This window comes from Trifolium pratense, linkage group LG6 (assembly GCF_020283565.1).
Source record: "Trifolium pratense cultivar HEN17-A07 linkage group LG6, ARS_RC_1.1, whole genome shotgun sequence".
NCBI lineage: Eukaryota > Viridiplantae > Streptophyta > Magnoliopsida > Fabales > Fabaceae > Trifolium > Trifolium pratense.
This window is the reverse complement of record NC_060064.1, coordinates 42,985,031-43,007,938: the sequence shown is the minus strand read 5'-3', so window position 1 is coordinate 43,007,938 and position 22,908 is coordinate 42,985,031. Positions and strand designations below refer to the sequence as shown.

General features: G+C 37.3%; 1 protein-coding gene, 1 long non-coding RNA gene, 1 other non-coding gene and 1 pseudogene across 3 annotated transcripts; 2 read left to right on the top strand and 2 right to left on the bottom strand.

The window, feature by feature from the left end:
• Nucleotides 1-1,315: 1,315 nt before the first annotated feature.
• Nucleotides 1,316-9,621, bottom strand: LOC123892314 (annotated as a pseudogene).
• On the bottom strand, nt 3,610-4,401 carry LOC123893245. The gene is made up of 3 exons (XR_006803377.1): nt 4,330-4,401; nt 4,099-4,215; nt 3,610-3,781 (listed from the first exon to the last, which is right to left on the bottom strand). It is a non-coding gene; the product is annotated as an uncharacterized LOC123893245 (long non-coding RNA).
• A 130-nt stretch (nt 9,622-9,751) lies between the features above and the next one.
• Nucleotides 9,752-9,858, top strand: LOC123893316. The gene has a single exon (XR_006803424.1). It is a non-coding gene; the product is annotated as a small nucleolar RNA R71 (small nucleolar RNA).
• A 376-nt stretch (nt 9,859-10,234) lies between these two features.
• On the top strand, nt 10,235-13,225 carry LOC123892312. Its single transcript, XM_045942105.1, has 5 exons — nt 10,235-10,238; nt 10,695-10,711; nt 11,433-11,488; nt 12,193-12,637; nt 12,758-13,225. The coding sequence occupies exons 1-5, from the start codon at nt 10,235-10,237 to the stop codon at nt 13,223-13,225; spliced, it is 990 nt and encodes a 329-aa protein (XP_045798061.1).
• The last annotated feature ends 9,683 nt before the right edge of the window (nt 13,226-22,908 follow it).

Sequence of the window (22,908 nt, the reverse complement as noted above, 5' to 3'; positions counted from 1 at the left end):
GCCGGCAATGGCAACTCCATAGTCAGGTGGTGTGGTAGAAGCAGCTGTAGGGGTAGGTGATGGAGGTGCAGGTGTGTAAAAGAAAAGTGGTGGTTCTGGGTCATTAAGAATGTAGTAAAATGGTGGTGTTTCGGGGTCAGTTTCATCTTGTCCCTCCAAGTTATAGAGCCAGTTCTTTTTATCGTGTACACTAGTTTTGGTATTGTACGGCAGAGTGAATTCATGAACAGGCTCAAGGTTGATCAATAACTGGAAGGTATCAGGGCCAAGGTTTCCAATCAGGTGGTTGTTGAAGCAATATTCAATTCCCATGGGTTCTACTCCTATAGAGAGGTCAATCTGTGACAGGGGGGTGTAGAGGTCTAAGGCTCTAGCTATGATGGTGACAAAACCACCAATGCCTATGTGGCGAGTTGGGTCTTTGGTGAATTTGGCTAAGCTGTCAAGTAGGAAGGATGCAGCATTGAGTGGTCGACTTTGTGATCCACAAAACATTATGAACAGTTCTTCCCTACTGACGGTTGTGACGTTGGAGGGTTTTCCAAAGAAAGTGTGGGCAATAATCATGTGGAAGTATCTTATTGCCGGGTTATGGATTGCTGTGCTTAGCCTTTCATCGGGGGGTGAGTTAGGGTTGCCCGAAATGCTGCCCCAGAAGCGTTGAAGCTCACTTTCCATAAAAGTATCTTCTTGTATCTTAGTGAAAGCATCTGGGCCACAAGGCACTCCTAGGTATTCAGCTATTTCTCGGGTGGTAAGACGGTAGGATTTTTCGAACAATCTAAAACTGACAAGACCTCCATGTATGGGATTTCCACGTGTCGGCTCATACCTAAATGCACTCAGGAATTCCAGAGTCAGATTTCGGTAGGTGGGTGGGTTGGAAAAAGTGAAGCGGTCCCAACCTAGTTGGTTAATCAAGAATCTCACGCTCTCAGAAATTCCTAAAGCTACTAAGGCGTAACTGTCTGGAAAAACATGGAATGATGTCACTCGGTGTGAAAGGTCTTCGTATCGTTTTTTCTGTGTAGCGCTTCTGAAGTTAACTATCATTTTGTCCTCCATTTCGTTTTTTCTTTCTTTCTCTTTTTTTTTTTTTTTTTTTTTTAAAATTACTCACTATCTGCTATAATCAGGAGAAAAAACAATCAAAAAGGTTAGTGCTGATCAACAAAATATGCGAATTAAAGTATATGAAATAAAATTAAAAATATTAAATTACAAGAAATAAAATAATAGAAAATATAAACATGGGTTGCCTCCCATGCAGCGCTTCATTTAATGTCGGTAGCTTGACAATAATTCGGGCAAACGTTTAGGTTTCAGGTGGGAGATCATCTAACTTTAAACTTGAGTAGTGATCTCTATCGTTAGGGAAGTAGTAATGTTTTAAACGTTGCCCATTAACAATGAATGTCCCGTTTGATCCGTTCTTGACTTCTATGGCCCCATTTTTAAAAACTTTAGTTATTTTAAATGGTCCTGACCATCTGGAACGTAGTTTTCCAGGAAATAATCTTAGTTTAGAGTTGAAGAGAAGTACAAGTTCCCCTTCCTTGAATTCTTTTCTCAATATATGCCCGTCATGCCATTTTTTAGTTCTTTCTTTGTAAATCTTGGCATTTTCGTAAGCATCTAGTCTAAGTTCCTCTAGTTCATGTAATTCTAAAATCCTTTTTCTTCCGGCAGCTTGGTAATCCATATTAAGGGCTTTAACTGCCCAATAGGCCTTATGTTCTAATTCCACCGGCAGGTGACATGACTTTCCATAGACGAGTCTAAATGGGGTGGTCCCTATTGGTGTTTTGTAGGCTGTTCTATATGCCCATAGAGCATCATCAAGCTTTGCGGCCCAATCCTTTCTAGAAGTGGAAACAGTTTTTTCGAGGATTGATTTGATTTCTCTATTAGAGACTTCAACCTGGCCGCTTGTTTGTGGATGGTATGGTGTGGCAACTCGGTGTTTCACTCCACATTTCTTTAATAAATTCTCTAATTGTTTTGATATGAAGTGAGATCCGCCATCACTTATGACTAACCTGGGGACTCCAAACCTAGGGAAAATGATTTTCTTAAACAACTTAGTGACTACTCGCGCATCATTTGTAGGTGAGGCTATAGCCTCTATCCATTTTGACACATAATCTACAGCTACGAGTATGAATTTGTTGCCCATGGAGGATGGAAAAGGTCCCATAAAATCTATTCCCCAAACATCGAAGATTTCTACTTCTAGGATGTTTGTGACTTGCATTTCGTTTCTTCTTGAGATGTTTCCTGTACGCTGACATTGGTCACATTTTGCAATAAACGTGTGAACATCTTTAAAAAGGTTAGGCCAATAGAGGCCGGCTTGTAGAATTTTATAAGCGGTTTTAGAAGTGCTTACGTGCCCTCCATAAGGTGAGGAATGACAATGGGTAATGACACTCTCCATTTCTTCTTCGGGGATGCATCGACGAAAAATTCCGTCGACGCCTCTTTTAAATAAAAGGGGCTCGTCCCAATAGAATTGTTTAACATTATGGAAGAATTTCTTCTTTTGTTGATAAGATAATTCAGGAGGTATTATTCCGGCAGCTATGTAGTTAACATAATCAGCATACCAGGGGGCTGTAGTTTGGACTAGAGCGGTTTCTATTTCTTCCTTGCCAGCTTTTTCTTCGCCGAAGGAGAAATCTAATTGAGCGATCAGTCTATCACAAGGGAAGTCATCATTAATTGGGATATGTTCTTTCCTAATATCATCTAGTCTAGATAGGTGGTCTGCTACCGTATTTTCTATGCCTTTCTTATCTTTGATTTCTAGGTCGAACTCTTGTAGCAGCAGTATCCATCTTAGCAGTCTTGGTTTTGCATCTTTTTTACTCATAAGATATCGGATTGCTGCGTGATCGGTGTAAATGATGATTTTAGATCCCACCAAATATGAGCGGAATTTGTCAATTGCAAATACGACAGCTAAGAGTTCTTTTTCGGTGGTAGCATAGTTTAGTTGTGCCGCGTCTAGGGTTCTACTTGCATAATAGATAACGTGTAGCTTCTTATCCTTTCTTTGTCCTAGAACGGCTCCTACGGCGTAATCGCTGGCGTCACACATGATTTCGAAAGGTTCACTCCAATCAGGAGTACTAGTAGAAAAAAGCATTTTTACATCTGGCGAAAAACACTTTTTACATCTGAAACATGTCAGATGTAGGCGCACGAGACTTAGTAAGTATACACGTTTTACATCTGGCGTAGTCAGATGTAAAAAAACACTTTTTACCTCTGACCAAGGCGAAAATCAAATATTATTTTTTTAAAATTAAATTGGACCTTTTACATCTGACCAAGTCCACCAGATGTGAAATCGTAACTTTTTTTTTTCTTCAAAAACCTGCATTTTTTTTTAATTCTTTAAATTCTTTTTTTTTATTAAAAAAAATCTAACCCACAATGCCAACAATATAACATAACTTGCATCAAGAACATAATACTAAAATTCAACATCCGTAGCCAAATTCAACATATATATAGTAATAATGTCATTAAAGTACAACCATTGAAATCCAAATACAAAACATCATAATAATTAATACTAATCCATCCAAAATATAAATTAAAACATAATCATAACTAGTCCATTGTAACTTCACACAAACCTAGCTAGCTCCTAATCTTTCTCGTCGGCATCATCATAATCTACCTCAGGATTATATAGGTCAAGAAAACAAGTTGTCCAGCGGTCTCGCAAATCATACAGCTCCTCCTCTGTTAATGTCGTGGGATCATTGAACACCTACAATATGTAAATAACTTAATTCATATGTAAATAACTACAATATGTTAATTAATGTATGGTAAATGAATCATTTATCCAAACAGCAGCTAAATGCAAAAGCAATTGTGAATAGCACACTGTTTGACCCCTTTCTAGCTAGTGAATCACGCAAGCAACAACTAGCATAGCCATTTAGTATAGTTTATAGTAGATGCTCAAGAACAACAAATTACTAAGTCAGACACTCGTCTGCATGTAAGAAAATCAAGATAAGGCATGACAAGTGACAAGCAAAGATTAGTAAGTACAATTGTGTGCTCTAAAACAAAGGTTACCTATGCACTTTCTTGGTCCTAGCTCTAACTGTAATTCTATGATGTATCTCTGTCGAATTTGGATCAAGAGCTGGTTGAGATATCTCCAATCCTTCTTCCCTTACAATCTCAACCTATCTGCAAAACAGATGCCTAATTAATTAATTAATTAATTAATTAATTTGTTCTTTGAGGGGAATATAAAAACAAGATAAAGAATATAAATATAAATATAACAAGTACAATACTTACTTTTCTACCATTTCTGAAGGGTAAACAAAGACTACTTAGCAACCTAATGTGACCTAAATTAATATAAGGATAATATCAGTTGCAAAGAAATCATGGTAGTGATTGAAAACTGAAAAGGTTACAATTTAGTCTTTTACATGAAACATAAATATCATATAGCAAAAATGTACAGAACTTCAACTTGAATCAAGACAAGGCAGTCATATCATATGCTATCATATAAACAAATGCATTCAAAAGTCTACTAACAGAGCCAGGGTCAGGTAGTGTAATATTACTCAAACCATTTGTGACTAGAAGATTCATTTGATAAGTCATATACTTACCACTCTGTTTGGTTTCTAGCAACAATATGTATGGCCTTGCTACTCCAATCAAGATCCCTCCATCCATCCACATTGGCATCGTAATGGATATTACTAACTCTGAGAAATAAAATGTAACCACTCTCTCAAACCTGAATCATATGGTCATCACAATAAATTAGAAGACAACATTTCAATAGCCACACATTGAAGGAACTTGGCTCAATATATGAACAAAAACATAAGCATAAACACAAACAAGTCACAATAGTAATTTCTACAATACTTTTTTGAATGGCCAAATGAAGCACAAATCACATGTTATGTTAGGTATTGAAATTGAAACAATATAACCAGCCACATAACCGTAAAAGGCTATTTATCATATTCCTCCATTGGTACTCAAGAAAACATGGTCATTTGTGCATACACTTCCTCTGTCTTTGTATATGCCTGAATCCAACAGAATCAAAGAAATAGTTAATGAAAAAGAGTGGTAACAGGATCACCAAAGCCATTCATTAGCTTCCGGTGACCTAATGAATAGGATCACCAACCTTGAAACATGAAGTCCATGTTCTGTTAGCTAATAGCAACCAATGCTTAAACTAGAAAATCAATCCAAATTATCCAATCAACAACACTCACATAGAAAGAGACAAAATAAGTTAACCAGTACCATAGGCCAAACAACTTAAGGGCCAAACCCCAAAAGACAGACGCCAGGAAACCCAAACCAAAGCAGGCCTTCAAGAATAACATAAACTAAGAATCCAATCACTCAAGAACTGAGCAATAAAGCACATAAAAACCAGTACCATAGGCCAAACAACTTTCACGTTATAGTTAAAGCACATATAGTTAAAGCAAGTGGAACTTTCACGTTATTGATACAAAGAGAGTAAAATCGATAGTGCACTAATATAATTGAAGAATTGTTTTATCAATAAGCCAACAACTACAGACAAGTTTAACACCTTAAAAAATATATAAATATGAAGAATCCATACCATAATTGTGTTGAAATTTTTTCCAATTAACCAATGTGAAATAGCACAGAAATTTTTCACAGATTAACTTAAACTTAAACTAAACAAAAACTTTAAAACCAAAACCATACCCTAACAAATATAAACAGAAATTCTTAAACTAAACAGAAATTCTTCATAGTTATATCTGTTAATTGATATGTGAAAATTCTTCCAATTAACCTAAACTTCAACTAAACAGAAATTTTAGTTTAATCAAAATAGACACTAGTAGAAAAAAGCAGAAAATACCAGATAAATTATAAACAACAACAGATTTCCACCATATATACCAGACAAAAAATCATTGAAACTTTAAATGAAATTTAAAAAATGTGAAAATAACAGTAACAAAAAATAATACAAGCAGAAAAGGAAATCACGAAACACAAAGAGCTAAAACCAAGTAGAACACAAAGAAATCAGGGAAAGGAATCACGAAAAGGAAAAAATTTAAAAACGATTAAAAAAGAAAGAAGAGTACCTGAATCGATGTGAGAGGGAAAGACAAGGTTCCGGTCGTGAGAGTAGAGGCCGGAGAAAGCTTCGATTTGGAGTTCGATTTGGGGTTAGGGTTCGATTTGACGAGTGAGAGAGAGGACGACGGCGCTTAGGACGACTGCGAGCGAGTGAGAGAGAGAAGACGAATGAGATAAGGCAGTGGTTCAATCTTGTCGCCGGTAGAGGTAGAGGTAGAGGTCGACGGCGCTTAGGGTTGCATCGCGAGAGAGATGGGTTCTTAGCGTTTTGGTTCTTTTAGTATTGATCTGATTGTGTTTTTTTAGTCTTAGCGTTTTTTTGTTCTTTTTTTAGTCTTGTGAGAGAGATAATTAACTCCATCAGCTGATTGGATCCAATTTTTTTTTTTTTTTTGTTTATTCAACTTGACTTGTTACATCTGTGGCTAAATATGGCCAGATATATATATATATTTTAGATAATTGTCACCATAATTACAAGATTACCACCGCGTTTAGTTATGCTTCTGGTATATTGAAGGCAGATGTAAAAAGTCTTGTCTATATATTTTTTACATCTGTGGATATTGAGACCAGATGAAAAGACTACTCCATATAGCGTTTTACATCTGACATATGTTCGTCAGATGTAAAATGCTTAAGTAATATGTCATATTTGTACTAGTGGAGGTTGCATTATAGGTGCGGAAATCAAGGCTTGCTTGAGGAGTTGGAATGCTTCCATACATTTGTCGTCAAAGATGAATTCGGCGTCTTTCATTAAAAGGCCGGTTAAGGGTTTAGTTATTTTAGAGAAGTCTTTTATGAATCGCCGATAGAAACCTGCGTGTCCAAAAAAACTTCTTATGTCTCTAATGGTTTTGGGAGGTTGAAGGTTTTCTATTACTTCGATTTTAGCTTTGTCCACTTCTATTCCTCTATTAGAAACTATATGTCCTAACACTAATCCTTCACGGACCATGAAATGGCATTTTTCCCAATTTAGTACTAGGTTGACTTTAACACATCTTTGTAATACCAATTCTAAATTAGCGAGACATCCTTCAAAACTTTCCCCATAAACAGAAAAGTCATCCATGAATACTTCCATTATATTGTTTATAAAATCTGCGAATATATCGCCATCATACATCGTTGGAAAGTCGCAGGGGCATTACACAATCCAAAAGGCATACGTCTATAGGCAAAGGTACCTACAGGACATGTGAAGGTGGTCTTCTCTTGGTCGTCGGGGTGTATTGGGATTTGGAAAAATCCAGAGTATCCATCTAAATAACAGAAATAGGAGTGTTTAGCTAGACGCTCGAGCATTTGGTCAATGAAAGGTAGAGGAAAATGATCTTTCCGAGTGGCTTTGTTTAATTTTCTATAGTCGATGCACATTCTATATCCTGATTCCACTCGCTTAGGTACAGATTCTCCCTTCTCGTTTTTGACTACTGTTAGTCCTCCTTTCTTTGGTACTACATGAACAGGGCTGACCCATTTGCTATCAGATATTTGATATATAATGCCTGCGTCTAAGAGTTTCAACACTTCTTTCTTAACGACTTCGCTTAAGATAGGGTTTATTCTTCTTTGGTGTTCTCTCGAAGTCTTTGCATCTTCCTCTAATAAGATTCGGTGCATGCATACAGAGGGACTAATTCCCTTTAAGTCTGAGATGTTGTAACCTAAGGCAGCAGGATATTTTCTTAAGACATCTAATAATTTTTCTGTTTCTATCGGGTTTAGGTCAGCGTTCACTATGACTGGGCGACTCATATTTTCGTCTAGATATTCATACCTAAGGTTCTTAGGTAGCGGTTTGAGTTCCAGAGAGAGTTGTTTAGGTTCAAGCGTGGAATTAGGTCCGAGCGGTGGATCTTCTGTTAAACTATTGTCTATATCTATAGGATGTTTCAGGATCTGCGCCTCTTTAGGTAATTCTTTCTCTATCTCTTTAACACACTCATCTATTATGTCTATAGCGTAACAAGTGTCTTCTACGGCGGGTGTTTGCATGAACTTAGAAAGAATAAATTCAATTTTCTCTTCGCCCACTTCTAGAGTAAGTTTTCCTCGCTTAACGTCTATTATTGCTCCTGCTGTGGCCAGGAATGGTCTTCCTAAAAGGATTGGAATACATGAATCTTCCGTAATGTCCATTACTACGAAGTCGGTAGGGATGTAAAGCTGGCCGATTTTTACTGGAATATTTTCTAGGATACCTACAGGGTATTTAACTGAACGGTCTGCTAGTTGAAGAGACATCCTAGTAGGTTTTAGATCACTCAAGTTTAACTTTTTGCTGATCGAGAGGGGCATGAGACTAACACTTGCTCCTAAGTCGCATAGTGCCTTATCTATTACGTAGTTGCCTATTACGCAGGGAATTGAAAAACTTCCAGGGTCCTTAAGTTTAGGTGGCATTTTGTTTTGGAATATGGCACTGCATTCTTCGGTAAGTGCGACTGTACTATCCTCGTCTAATTTCCTCTTGTTTGATAAAATTTCTTTAAGAAATTTCGAGTATGTGGGCATTTGCGTTATTGCTTCCGAGAAAGGTATGGTTATGTTTAGTTGTTTCAGAAGTTCTACAAATTTCTTAAAATGCCCTTCAGTTTTAGTCTTAGCCAATCTTTGAGGAAAAGGGATAGGTGTTTTGTAAACAGGTGGTGCAGCAGGTGTAAGCTTCTCGGTTGTCTCCTCCTTATCTCCTAATTGAGGATTTTCGGCTTCTCTCACAGGCTCCTTTGGGGATTCACTATTCTCGGCCTCCATGCTGGTTTTCTTAACGCTTCCCGAGTTTTTGACTCGAGGATCAGGTGGACCTTGCAATTCTTTCCCACTTATAGTGATTATAGCATGTATGGCATTTGCATGCCCTTTGGGATTAGGCTCAGGTTGTCCTGGAAATGTGCCAGCTGGAGCGGCCATAGCTGCTTGCTGTTGTGCCACTTGGGAAATCTGTGTTTCTAGCATTTTGTTATGGGTGGCTAGGGCATCTATCTTAGTGGATAGTTGTTTTACCAACTCATTAGTTTGAGCATTTTGGTTTAAGCATTTTTCCGCCATAATCTCGAAGTTAGACTTCCTTGGTGGATAAGGTGCAGCTGGTTGTCCTCCTTGCTTTTGGTAACCTGGAGGTGCTTGAGTAGGAGGGTTGAGTGTATTGTTGTTCCTATAAGATAAATTAGGATGATTCTTATAGCCAGGATTATAGTTATTGGACAGAGCGGCATAGTGTACTTGGTCGAGTCCGGCTAATATAGCACAATCAGATGGTACGTGACCAGGGACTCCACATACTTCGCAATTTGGTTGGATTGCAGCTACGGTGGATGTGGTTGACAGGGTTAAACTCTCCAACTTTTGAGTAAGGGCTTCTACTTTGGCGTTGACATGGTCTATGCCACTTACTTCGTATATACCGCCTTTTGTCTGGGATTTCTCTATGGCAGCGCGTTCGCTTCCCCATTGATAATGGTTTTGGGCCATGTTTTCTATAAGCTAGGTGGCTTCTTGGTAAGGTTTATCCATCAGCGCTCCGCCGGCGGCTGCATCTATGGTTAGTCTTGTGTTATAAAGCAGGCCATTATAGAAGGTATGGATTATGAGCCATTGTTCTAGACCGTGGTGTGGACAGAGTCTCATCATGTCCTTGTATCTTTCCCATGCTTCGAAAAGTGATTCTCCTTCTTTTTGCCTAAATCCGTTGATTTGGGCTCTTAGCATAGCTGTCTTGCTTGGCGGGAAATATCTGGCCAAGAATTGTTTCTTCAATTCGTTCCATGTAGTGATGGAGTTCGAAGGTAGAGCTTGGAGCCAAGCTCTAGCTCTATCTCTCAAAGAAAACAGGAAAAGACGGAGTCGTATTGCTTCGGGTTCGACACCATTTGCTTTTATTGTGTCTGCGTACTGCACAAATACTGATAAATGGAGGTTAGGATCCTCCGTAGGGGAACCAGAGAACTGGTTTTGTTGCACGATTTGCAACAAAGCGGGTTTCAACTCGAAGTTTCTTGCTTCGATGTTAGGGGGCGCGATGCTCGAATGCGGTTCTTCTTCGGAAGGAACGGCGTAGTCCCTAAGAGGACGTGCGTTGTTAGCCATGGGTAAGAGGTTTTGAAGTTCGCGGATTCGACGTTTAAAATGAATAAAACGTTCTATTTCGGGTATAGGTTGTTGTAATGGTTCCTCGGAGTTACGAGTATTGGGCATACAACCTAAGAAAAAGGTTTAAGGGTTTGCCTTAATCGTTACGGATTAAAAACTGTATAGCGAAAATTTGACTAAATTAGTCCCCGGCAACGGCGCCAAAAACTTGTTGCGATATTTCTGCAAGTGCACAGACTTATCGTGTAGTTATAAAAGATTATCGATCCCACATGAACTATTTGTTAAAATTTCGCTTATGTTTTTAATACAATGTAAGGTTAAGGCTTAATAATAATTAAAAAGGGGTTTGTAAAATAATTACCTAGAAATAAAATAATTAAATTAAATAACAGTGACTATTAAGAATTGGTTTTAAATAAGTTGGATTTTAACTAACTGGAATGTTACTTTAGGTACTTCAATGGGTTCGGTAATAAACACTATGTTTTGAAAAGTTTAGTCTTTTTTTTTAAAAAATTGATTTAAAAATACTCGTCTCACACTTTCGCGCTATTGAGTTATATTATATAATGATAAAATAAATGTATCACTTTCGCTATAACATTTACTTATAAAAATATTGTTTGGAAATCAATTAAATTTTACTAAAAGGGTCTAGTTTTCACAAAACGATACTAGTTTAAAAATATAGAACTCATGTCATCACACTATTGGACTATATTATATTATATAAATAAGATGTTTTTGCTATCGCTCAATCATTAGTTCATAAAATACTTTTTGAAAACTAATATAATTTAATTAACCTTAAAGAGCTATCGCGATATTAAAGTTAATGTTCAGTTTTTACTATCTAGTATAAATTTCAAACAATTGTTCTGTTAATTCATACTTTAATTAATTTTCACTATCGTGCAAAATTATAATCTATTGTTTAATTAAAAACTGAAACAGAAAACTAGACTTGAAAATTTAATTCACAGTTTAATTACCGAACTCATATCAGACACCTATTTCACATACCAGTTATATTAAATTAGTTGGACATAATTATAAATAAAGGCATAATATAATAGTAGTTACGTGAAAAAGAAAACATAGATATGGATTTAAAATAATTAAAGTGAGCAGTAATAGTAACTGGAATTTGGAAAATAAACTTAAATATATTGATTAATGTAAACTTACAGACAACCGAAACTGGAATTGAAACAGGAAACAAAGGACAAGCTGCAGCTCTCAACACGTAAAGCAGTAAACTTAAGTCTAAAAATTTAAAGTATGTGTTTTTTCTCTTCAGCTTGACGTAGTGAAAGATGATTTTTAATTCATTCTGAATGCATCTATATATAGGCTGAGGAGTCCTGCCTTTTCTGCTTTCAGTTCCTTTAATTTCTCCCCACGATTCGCAACTGACTTGATAAGATGAGACTGATATTTTTGCTGAAGAATAGCTCACGACCGGCGCCATGTGTTGTTTAAATTTTGCACGTGTTCCTTTAAAATAGGTGACTGGCGCCACAATTTTCAAGGCTGGCGCCATATTTTGTGTAACAGAATTGTGTGACTGGCGCCTTAAATTCCACGGCTGGCACCTTAAATCTTGTGGCTAGCACAAAATTTGTGTCCCTTAAATACATGGCTGGCGCCTTGTATTCATGTGGCTGGTGCCACTTGTTTTGCTTTGTTTCTTTGATATTTTTTTTGGTCTCGGCACATCTGTAGTTTCATAAAAAAAACAATAATTATTTTATTAATACTAGGATAAATTAGATAAAATATTAAAATACTTAAAGAAATAATAGTGATAAAATAGTGCATTTTTCGGTGTTATCATGGGCTGGGTGAACCTAATTACGCTGCTGCATGCCTCTGGTGTGTGTCTGTGTTGAAGTGAAAGAAGGTTTGTCTTGTAACCCTCTCTCCATTGTCTGGTACACACTTATCAAGGGAAAATGATTTAAATTCTTCTGCAAATGTTAATTCTGCTGTTGACGCTTCTACTAAGGTCAATAGTGACTGTATTGATGAGTATATCAACAAAACTGTTCTTGAGACTAATGGTGTGCCAGATGTTTATACATTTGTGGAACCTGATACTGGTGTAGGCAAGAATGATCAAGATAAACCTAACCAGATCGACACTACTGAGCAAGAAAGAATTCCAGTAGTAGTAAGGACTGATAATAACTCTGATAATAATGTTGTGGGTTATTCTAAATCTGATGAGTGTATTAGGTCTTTGTTTGCTGATAAAGAACCTTCTTTTGACAAAAGTGTGGGTGATAATCCTGATGTTGTCATTGTGAATGACATAGTGGCTGGTGACAAGTCACTAGATAAGACACCTTGTGCTAATGTTGCAGGAAGAATCAGAAGTAGGGCTGGTAAGAATGTGACAATTGTCAATACACTTGTCCAGAAATCTAAATCATGAAAGGTGACAAGATCTGCTGGGAAGAAACCTTTGTATGGTTCACCAAGGACAAGGAGCAAGGTGATTCCAACTTCTTAGGTCAAGAAGAAGAGCTTAAAGAGAAAAGAACCCCCTTCTAGTGATTCAGACTTTGAAAGGGAGACAAGTGTAGCTACATCTAGTGGCACATCTAGAAGAAGTGTGGAAGGAAAGAAGGTGTCTGTGTCCGTTCCTTATGCTCCTCTAGATAATATTTCTTTTCATCTGGAAAATGGGTCAACAACGTGGAAGTATGTGTATCACAGAAGATTGGCTCTTGAAAGGAATCTTAAGGGAGATGTTCTAAAATGCAAAAATGTTGTTGATGTACTTACACATGCAGGTTTGATGAGAAAAATGACTGATCTAGGTGACTGTTTTGATATGCTGGTAAGGGAATTTGTAGTGAATGTTGCTGACAATTGTGATGACCTTAAAAACCCTGAGTATATGGAGGTGTTTGTGAGGGGTAGATGTGTTCATTTCTCTCCATCTATAATCAATAAGTTTTTGGGCAGGAGTGAATAACCTGCAGCTGAGGTAGAGTTATCTGGAAATGCTATCAGTTTGAGTAACTTTATCTACATTGTTGGTACCAATACCAAATGTGATTTTAACTCTTATATTTTTATGAAACTACTAAGCATGCTAAGTCTTTGGCTGTGAAGATGCCAACAACATTTCCCACTGTTCTTTGTAGTATTATTCTTGATCAGCATCTAAGTATTTTGATCAGCTCTGATGTTATCTGTAAGAGGGAATCTCCTCTCACATTGCACTATAGACTAGTTGAAGGGACAAATGTCTCACATAATGTTGCAACATTTGGCACGAAAACTTCTGGGTTCACGACCAGAAAAGAGGTGATTGCTGATTTGATGAGACATATGCAAGTTGGAAACCTTGGTCGAAAGAAGTATGTCTTTTTAGTTGTTGACGATTCCTCCAGATTTACCTAGGTAAATTTTATTAATGTTGAATCAAATGTTGTTACTCATGTTAAAGGTTTTAATGTTGTGGATAGTGTTGGAACATCTGTCAGATGTACCTCTGAAACTTTCAATCTGGTATGAATGTTGTTGTTGTTGATGACACTGTTGTTGAAATTGTGCAAGTGTCATCTTCCAAGGTTGTTGGTTCTGACACTTTGTCATTTCCCACTAAAGTTGTGGTTGAGTCCCCCCAAAGAAACCTCACCTGAGTCTAATGTCATATCGGATGTTGAAACATCATGGACCAACCCGTTAGTGTTGTTGAAATCTGTTCTACGATCCCCTAAACTAAGGTTGGTGTGGTTCTAAGAGTCCTCAATCTAATGCGGTTGCAGATCAACCTAATGGTGGTTTGGAGTATTGAGGTTTTGAATGTGGTAGAAGAAACTGATCTTGATGATCTTCCACTTGACCAAAGTTATTGCTCAAAGTGTGACTAAAAGAGAACTAGAATGGTACGATTGTTTGTGTGGATGTGCATTCTGCTGAGAAGTATTATATGTGTTCAGATGTGTTATGATCAGATGCGATAATGCTCAGATATGTGATGATCAAAGGTGATTACTACTATTGTAAGTGACTGTTTCATACCTGTTTCTGAAACCTCTAGTTTGATGTTCTTATGTGATGACAATATATCTATTGTTGAAGATGCTTTTGGTATATGTCTCTTGAGATTAAAACTGAATAATACTTATCTGTGTTGAATAACTTTTCTGTTCTGGTACGAGATGTTGTAACATCTGTCTCAATATCGTGTTATCTCAAGTATTCCAACATTGTGTACAACATCTGTCGACAAAATGCCAGAATGTGGTTGACTATGAAACAAATATTGAGGATGATGTTCTTGGCATCATGTCACTTGACAAAAAGAAAGTTGAAATCTCTTTTGTCCTCTTAGAATGTTTCATTCATTTTAAAGAAAATGTCTAGAAATAGAAATTTGTGTTTTAAAGGAGATAATGCTATGAGAAGCTGGATTTTTTGTGAGTATGTTTTTAACTATGAAGCAAGCTACAACGTTTATGGTGAAGCTACCAATAACCTTTATGGGTGTAATCTCTAAGAGTATTATGAGACGACTCTTTGAGATTGAAAGATCAGAAGCACTCCAAAGCCAAAAAGGGAGTGTCTTTGACTTATGACTATAGATTTCATTTGTCGGACCACATGTTCCTAACATTGTTTTCTCTGCCGGTTGGTACATGTTGTTTCCAAGAACAATGTTCTCTCATGCTCTTGTCATGTTGTGGAAACAAGGGGAAAAAGTCTATTTTATGAGTGTTGACTATGGAGTTTGATGTGGTGGATATGATATGGTTCCTCCACTACTGATTTATATATGATAAGGTATGTATCCCGTGGTGTTATCTTCAGTAGTAGTAGCTCTGTGCACTATGTGGTTGATGTGATGAAGATAGTATAAGTTTATGTCTTATGACTTATGATCTTCATGCTATACTGTTGGAGTTTGGTCATGGTATTGTGGATGAAAGCGTGCATGTTCTCTTTCCACTACTTTTGTTCTCCGTATCTTTTGTGGGCTAGGCCCTGGATTTCTAGCACCTATGTGTGCATTATGGTCTGTATTGTGTGCACTCTAAAGCGTTTGTCTGCTACTCTATGATCTGATATGTATGATGTTTGTCAAAATTATGACTAAAAAGGGGGAGTAGTGTGTGTGGACAAATGTGTGGACCGATGTTCTTACATTTGGTGAAGTTGCTGTTCTTATGCTTCTATGCTCGTATTGATGTTCTTATGCTTCTATGCTCGTATTGAGGGGGAGTGTGAGTTATATATATATGCATATGTTGAGGGGGAGTAATGCTATTCAGGAGGAGTAGTAGTGTGTGACTAGCACGATAATGTGTTCTGATAGCTTATGCTCTGATAGTGTGCTTGATGGTTGTGGGAGTGTTATGTTCCTGATGTGTGATGTCATGCCTGATATCTAGACGTCCTGATCTGATGTGTGAAAATTTATTTTTCTCAGTATGTGGGAGTTTATTTCTCCCTATGTGGTTCTTTTGTGAGAGTTTATTTCTCTCTGTTATATAACTTGCACTTCTGATACTGCTATGGTACCTTTATGCCTCTGTTCTTTTGTTTAATGCACACTGACTTTATTTGTCAGAATTTGTGGCTAAAAAGGGGGAGTAGTGATCTATGTAAGATCTATGTGCGTGATGTGTGGACAGATGTGCTGACATCTGGTGTGCATGTTGTTGTTGCGATTCTCGCTACGATGTGTTAATCGGCTAGGCCTATGTCTGAGCGGAGTAAATGTTACCTTCAGCTCTGTGTGATGTGCATGCAAGAATTCCAAAAAACATTTAAACTTGTAGCATAGGGCATGATCATAATCATAGTCATAGAAATATGGATGATTCATCGTGCTTAGTCATAATCATAGAAATATGGATGACTTTTATGCTTAGGATCACAATCATAGAAATATGGGTGATTTGGGTCACAGTCATAGCAATATGGGTGACTTAGTTACTTACAGTCATAGAAATATGGGTAACTTGTACATGCTTATTTATGAATGCACACATGTGTGTCTACAACAACCATTAAGTGTTGATCACTCTGATTGAATGCTTCTGCTATTACAAGGATGTTGTAGTTCCTATGGTTGACTACATTTGTGCTCTATCATGCACAAATTCAGGGGGAGTGGTAGTATGAATAAGTGACAAGTGTGATGCCAGATGCTGAGACATCTTGGCTTTATTCTCTGGTGGCTGGGAATTTATTTTTCCTAGTTCTATGTTTGTGGGAATTTATTTTTCCCTGGTGATTTTTTGTTGAATGGATGTACTCTGATTGTAGGAGTTTATTTCTCCTATCTTTGAATCCACTGTGAGAGTTTATTTCTCTCTACCTGCTCTGTGAGGCTATATGTGTTTATTCCTGCTGTTGCATGCCTCTGTTACTACTTACAAGTTATTCGTAGCTGAACAGCTCTCTTGGAAGTAGCTTTTTTATGTTACTTTCTTTCCTAGTTGTGTGCTCATGTTGACTCGAAGGAAAGGTGATACTGTATCTCTCTTAATACTGGTCTAATATTGTTTTAGCCAAAATTTGCCAAAGGGGGAAATTGTTGGGTTTTTGTATGTTGGCTACATTTTGCAAAAACATATTTTAGCCAAGTGTTGAGACATATGTGCTGACCCCAAGTGTTGTGACAAATGTGGGTATACTTCGGAACAACATCTGTCTATGTATCTGTGCGCGCCAGCTAGCGTTTTTATTTTCTACTCAATCTTTCGAAGATTTGATTGAAGAATTGTTTCGTGGTTTCTTACAGAGCAAGGCGCACGTGATTAATGTGTTTCTGAAGGCAGCCGAACCCTAGTTCTATTTTCTAAAGGAATAAAATAACTTTTAGAAAATATAATATTTGTTTCAAAAATATATCTTGTGAAGATTGCTGCAGAAAATATAAAAGATTTATTTCAAATAAATCTTTGTGCTTCAAGAAGATTAGAAGATTTAATTTTAAAATATATTTACAACAAATATATTTATGGGAGGAATATTTGATGCAAAGAAAGATTTGGTAAAAATATATATTTTGCATCTAGAAGATTTCTTGGAGCTGAAGCATTGTGAAAAGCCCACGAGGCTGTGCTATATAAAGGGTGCTGCTAACCCTATTTTATTCACCAAAACTTGAAGAAAAAATAGAATATCAAAGATGTAGTCTTTTAAGGGTTTCGTGTCTTTAAGCCACTCTCTAGGAGAGTTGGTGTAAAGTGAACCACTCGGATTGTGAGATGGTCACTATGTCCTCACTCAGAAACTTGTAGGTAATGAGTTGAGTATTGTACTTGGAGGAAGCTTTTAAGCAACTCCAAATTGTGAACTTAGTCGTTGGCTAGGTTTTAATGTCATTGAAGTGTGTCTTCATATTTGTCAAGGAGAGTGTCTCCATTCTGTTGTTATTGAAATCCTTACTGGTTGTAAGGTTGAGGGGAGTGAGACGGGGTCTCATATCTAGGAGTTCCTAGGTAGAAGTTGCATTGGGTAGGGATTAAGTGAGGAGTTGTAAACGGGGGAGTTTAGCTCTGAATTAATACTGCTGATAATGAATTTCCTCCTGGATTGGTATCCCCCAGATTAGGCTGTTAGGCTGAACTGGGTTAACAATTATGTGTGTTGTTTATGCATTTCAGTATCTGTTTTTAATGCTCTGCTTTATTGTTCTTACTGCTAAGACAAGTGTTACGACAAGTGTCTGAACATCGTGGACAACACTTGTCTACTGTGTACCAGAATTTCAATGACTTTTCAAGTTTTTTTTTTTTTTTTTTTGTAAATTTTCAAGTTTTTATTGTAAATAATATTCTTCACATTGTCTACTAAAATTTGATTAAGATTTTAGGTGGAGTTTTTTTTTACTTTTCATGTTTTTTTCTATTTTTTTTTTTGTAAATAATCACCCACATTAAAATCTCAGTCAATTTATTAATTGTCTAACTAATTATTATTTTTTGGCTAAAGAAATTTTTTAATTATGTTAGTCTTATTCTTGAATTCTTTTTTCTTTTTTTGGGTACGTACATACATATTCTCGCATTCTCTTACTTAGTGATTAATATCAATTTTGTTGATAGTTTACTCTAGATTTCTTTAGTTGTTGGGTTATTGATTTGTTGTAATATACTAATGTAATTTCAAATATATGGTGGATAGAGAAGTTTTTCCAAATGTATAAACATGTAACGACCCAATTTTCAAATTATTAATTTTTATGTGTTAAAACATTTTAATTAACGTGGCCTTTTAATTAAGTTAATAACTAGATGTTATTTATCGAGTACTTTAGTTATTAAGCGAGTAGAGTGAGTTAACGTGTTATTGGGCCAAGCCAATTGGGCTTGAGGCCCAATGGGCCTTGTGTGTGTGAGGGGGGGCGCCCATATGGCCATGAGGGAAGAGAGAAACATTTCATTTCTCATAGTTCTTGTGTTCTTGAGAGAGTTGGAGAGCTTGGGAGCTAGGGCAAGAAGAAAAGGGAGAGATTCAAGATCATTCATCGAGTTTTCTTCGAATTTAGGTATGAGAGTAGGTTCCTTAATCGTGGGTGATCCGAGGAAGGGGAGAATGTCGATTTCTCCTCACCCGAACTTCCTCCACCCCATTTTCGTTTTAGCTCTTATCGGATTTTCTTGATGGAATTCGTTTCTAAGGTTCTTAATATGTTTAACATGCTTTTAACATGATTAATGAACGAAAATAATGGATAAAAACGAGTTTTATAACAGATTAAACTCAAGAACTTTGTGTTCTTGAGAGTTTTGATGAAAAAGTGTCAATCTTTACTTTTTCGATGTTTATGAGGTAGATCTGAGAAATGGACTGTCCTTTTGTGTCTATCTATGTTTATTATGTGTGAATACAAACTCTTTTGGGATTTATAACATAAAAAATGGGATTTTTGGGTGATTTGGTGTAGAAAACGCAAGTTTTGAACTGTCCTGACAGGAGGCACTCGCTAGGCCTTCGCTCAGCGAACGTGTGGCGAACAGCTCGCCACAGCTCGCTGCAGCTCGCCTCGAGCAGGTGATCCTCTGGTGAGGTTCGCGTAGGCTCGCTAAGCCTTCGCTTAGCGAACATTACTGGACCTGCAACTTTTTGTTAATGTTTATAAGTGTAATTAGGCACTTGTAACATGGTTTAATGGTATCCTTACATGATTGTTGATGCTTGTTGATGATTGTTGATGCTTGTTGATGCTTATAACGATTGTTAATCATGTATGATGTTGTAAATGACGAATATTAAGGTTTTGTTAATCTTAATAATGACGTATGTTGGATAGTGTTCCACATAGTAAATGACGAGCTTTATGCTAAATAATTGTTGGTGAATTCATGAAAAACATATACATGCATTCATGAATTTTTTTGTTGTATATTGGATATTCCAATAAAGACGGATATCGGATTATATTTATCCGATAAAGACGAATATTAGAGGTGAGATACTCTAATAAAGACGAAACGGTACCACATGCATTAGATATGTCTAGGGTGACATTGCATGAAGTTGACGCATTAGAATTCATTAGGTTATGTGTACATTTATGTGATAAGTGATATGTGACACATACTTGGCTAATTGTGATAATTAATTGTGTGAGTATTCGATTATATGTGTTTATGTACTTATAATTGAATGGTAGATTGTTGATGAATATGGATGTATGTATGATATATGCATGATTATAGAAGAAGTGTTTAAGTACTCTTTTACTTGCACTTGTATTTGATTATGTGATCTAACTCTCATGCTTTGTGTTATGTGCTGGACCGTTGGGGGTTCAGATTCTCAGGTTGAGGATCCCGATCAGAGTTAGAGGGCTTGCTCGTGCTCGTGGTAGTGCGCTTTTTGGTGAGGAGTTAGCGTAGACTACTCCTTAGATATATGTTATATATCTTTTTGATGGGTTGTATAGAATTGCTCTGATTAGGTTTTACCGGGTCGGGTTATTCGTTTGAATTGTATTAAGCCCGTGATGGCATATTTAACTTTGCTAATCCTATCTTTTGGGTTGTAAACATAATATCCTTTGTTGATATGGCCTAGAGCCTAGGGATATTGTGTGAACAATTATGCACTATGTTAATTATTCGCTTTTAATTCCGCTGTGCTAGCATGATTTTAATTATGCCGTGGTTTGTATTATTAACATGTGACGCCTAGATTTTCTTAAGTGTTTTATTTATTTATATTTAATAAATTCGCGTTAAGGGGTTTGGGTGTTACAATAGTGGTATCAGAGCAAGGTCGGTTCATGTGGAACCAATTAGGATTAGTTGCCCATATATTCAACTTGTGTAGAGATAACACTGTTGATATTACCTTTCTAAGTCTGTTCTTGGAATTGATTGGTTGTTCAGGATCATGGCGGCAAGGGCTAACAATCAGATGGCAAATGCGATAGCTACTTTGACCAACATCGTGGCTAGAGATCATCAACCCGGGAGGGAAGATGAAATGAGGTTAGAGAGGTTCATGAAGCATAATCCGAAGCTTTTCATTGGAGGCTATGCTCCGGAGGCTGCTGTCAAGTGGATAGAGGAAGTTGAGATTGTCTTTGAGGCTATGAGGTGTACCGAGGAGAGTAAGTTGACCTTGGGTACTTATGTACTTCGTGAGGAAGCTAACAAGTGGTGGAAGAATGCTAAGCTGAGGATGGGATTTGGTGGTGTGGTAATCACTTGGGAGATGTTCAAGGGAGAGTTCTTGAGGAAGTACTTTCCGGCTGATATTAGGAACAAGAAAGTGGTGGAGTTCATGGAGCTCAAGCAAGGGAACATGTCTGTGGCGGAGTTGATGACGAATCGTCACACTCTCTAATCCATGCCTATTTTAGCAACATTAGATGCATTTTAGTAGGTTTTTAGCAATAAATATAAGAGAAATCTAACCATAAGCTTGATTACTTGTTTTGCAAGAAAACAGGAAAAATAGCAGGAAATGGATGTTTTTCACTACGCTGGGGGCGTAGCCCATCACGCGCCGCGTGATGGAGCTCACAGGGAGCCAAGATTTTCACTCTGATCACGCGCGGCGTGATGCCTTACCACGCGCGGCGTGATGCCTTACCACGCGCGGCGTGAAGCCTTGTTGAAGAAGAAGATTGCTCTCTGACTTGATCACGCGCCGCGTGATTCTGTTACCACGCGCGGCGTAGTTGATGGATTTGCAACCACGCGCGGCGTGATAGATCTGGCGCGCGGCGTGGTTGCATTCTGTATATATAGTTTCTGCATAATTCTGTTTTCTGGTTGGAAAATGCTGCAAATTTGATCTACATTCTGGGTTTGGAACTTCAAGATTGGGATTCAAGACTCCGAAGGAAGCTCCAAGCACATCGATAGCATGGATTCACAAGCCATGACATTGAAGCTCGGACGCGAACAAAGGGAGATGAGGAGCTAAGTTCTTCGGAGGTAGGATCTAGGATAGCCTAGGATGTAGATAGACCTCATGTAATCTGCTATATGTGTAAGAAACTACTCTGTTCATAGTGTTGATTTAATGCAATTCGATGTTTAATGCTTTATAATCCTTCATTAGTGTTGTAATGATTTCGAGTTAAGTCACGTGCGAGAGTATTGATTTAATTTCTGAACTGAATTGCATTAAGCGCTCGAGTGTCTCCGGTCGAGAGATTGAGGCATAGAGTGTAGCGAACGATTGACGCGCGTTAATATCATTCGTTGTAGGTAGCTTCCGCCCGAGAGATCGGGGGAGTATCGACAACGAATAGAGTGGATTTTGACAACAGATTGCGATTCACTAATTTGTCGATCTAGTTGTTAACACTTGAGTAGATTCCTATGATATAGTAGATTGCATGTGGTTTAGCTATAGACTAGGCGATTCCGATGATTCTACCTCGCTTTTCCATTATATCAAAGCACGTTTTCTAACAATTCATCACTCAACATACCCCCAATTTATGTGTATTTCTTGCATAATGTCTATGAGCACTATTCGACTAGTTTGATCACACAATCCCTGTGGATCGATATTTTTTATTACTACGTGGTAATTCGTTCACTTGCGAAAATAATCCATCAAGTTTTTGGCGCCGTTGCCGGGGATTGTGATTGATTCGACAAGCCAATAGTGTTTATATTTTCTGTGTTTCTTTGATTTTTTCTGTTTTTACATTTTTCTACCGGAGCGTTCTACTTGTGTGTTTCCTTGTGCATGCGGAGAACAGGTCCAATTGAGCTGGAATTCGATTCTGAGATTGAAAAAAACAGCACGAGCAGATCGTAAAGCGGAAGGAAGACATGTTTGAATCATACAATCAAGAGGCACTCTTAACTAGTTGCAAGTTCAATAATGTCTTTCTACAAATCATTATCAAACAACTAGAAGCTCAATGTATGGTGCAAGCAACCTCTCAAAATAATCCTCATTTCAACACCTTCAATCTTGGAGTGAAGAATCACATGAATTGTTCTTATGGAGCTAATCCGAATCAAGCATTTCCTCAAGATCAACATTTTGAAGATCACCTTGAATCTTTTGAAGATACTCTTATCTTAGCCATGAAGATGACTCAAGGAAATTTTGAGGTGATGAAGGCAAACCAAGAAGTGTCAAGCGAACGTCATGAAGCCTCCATCAAAAATCTCGAAAACCAAATGAGTCAATTAGCAATGCAAGTCTCTTCTCTACAAA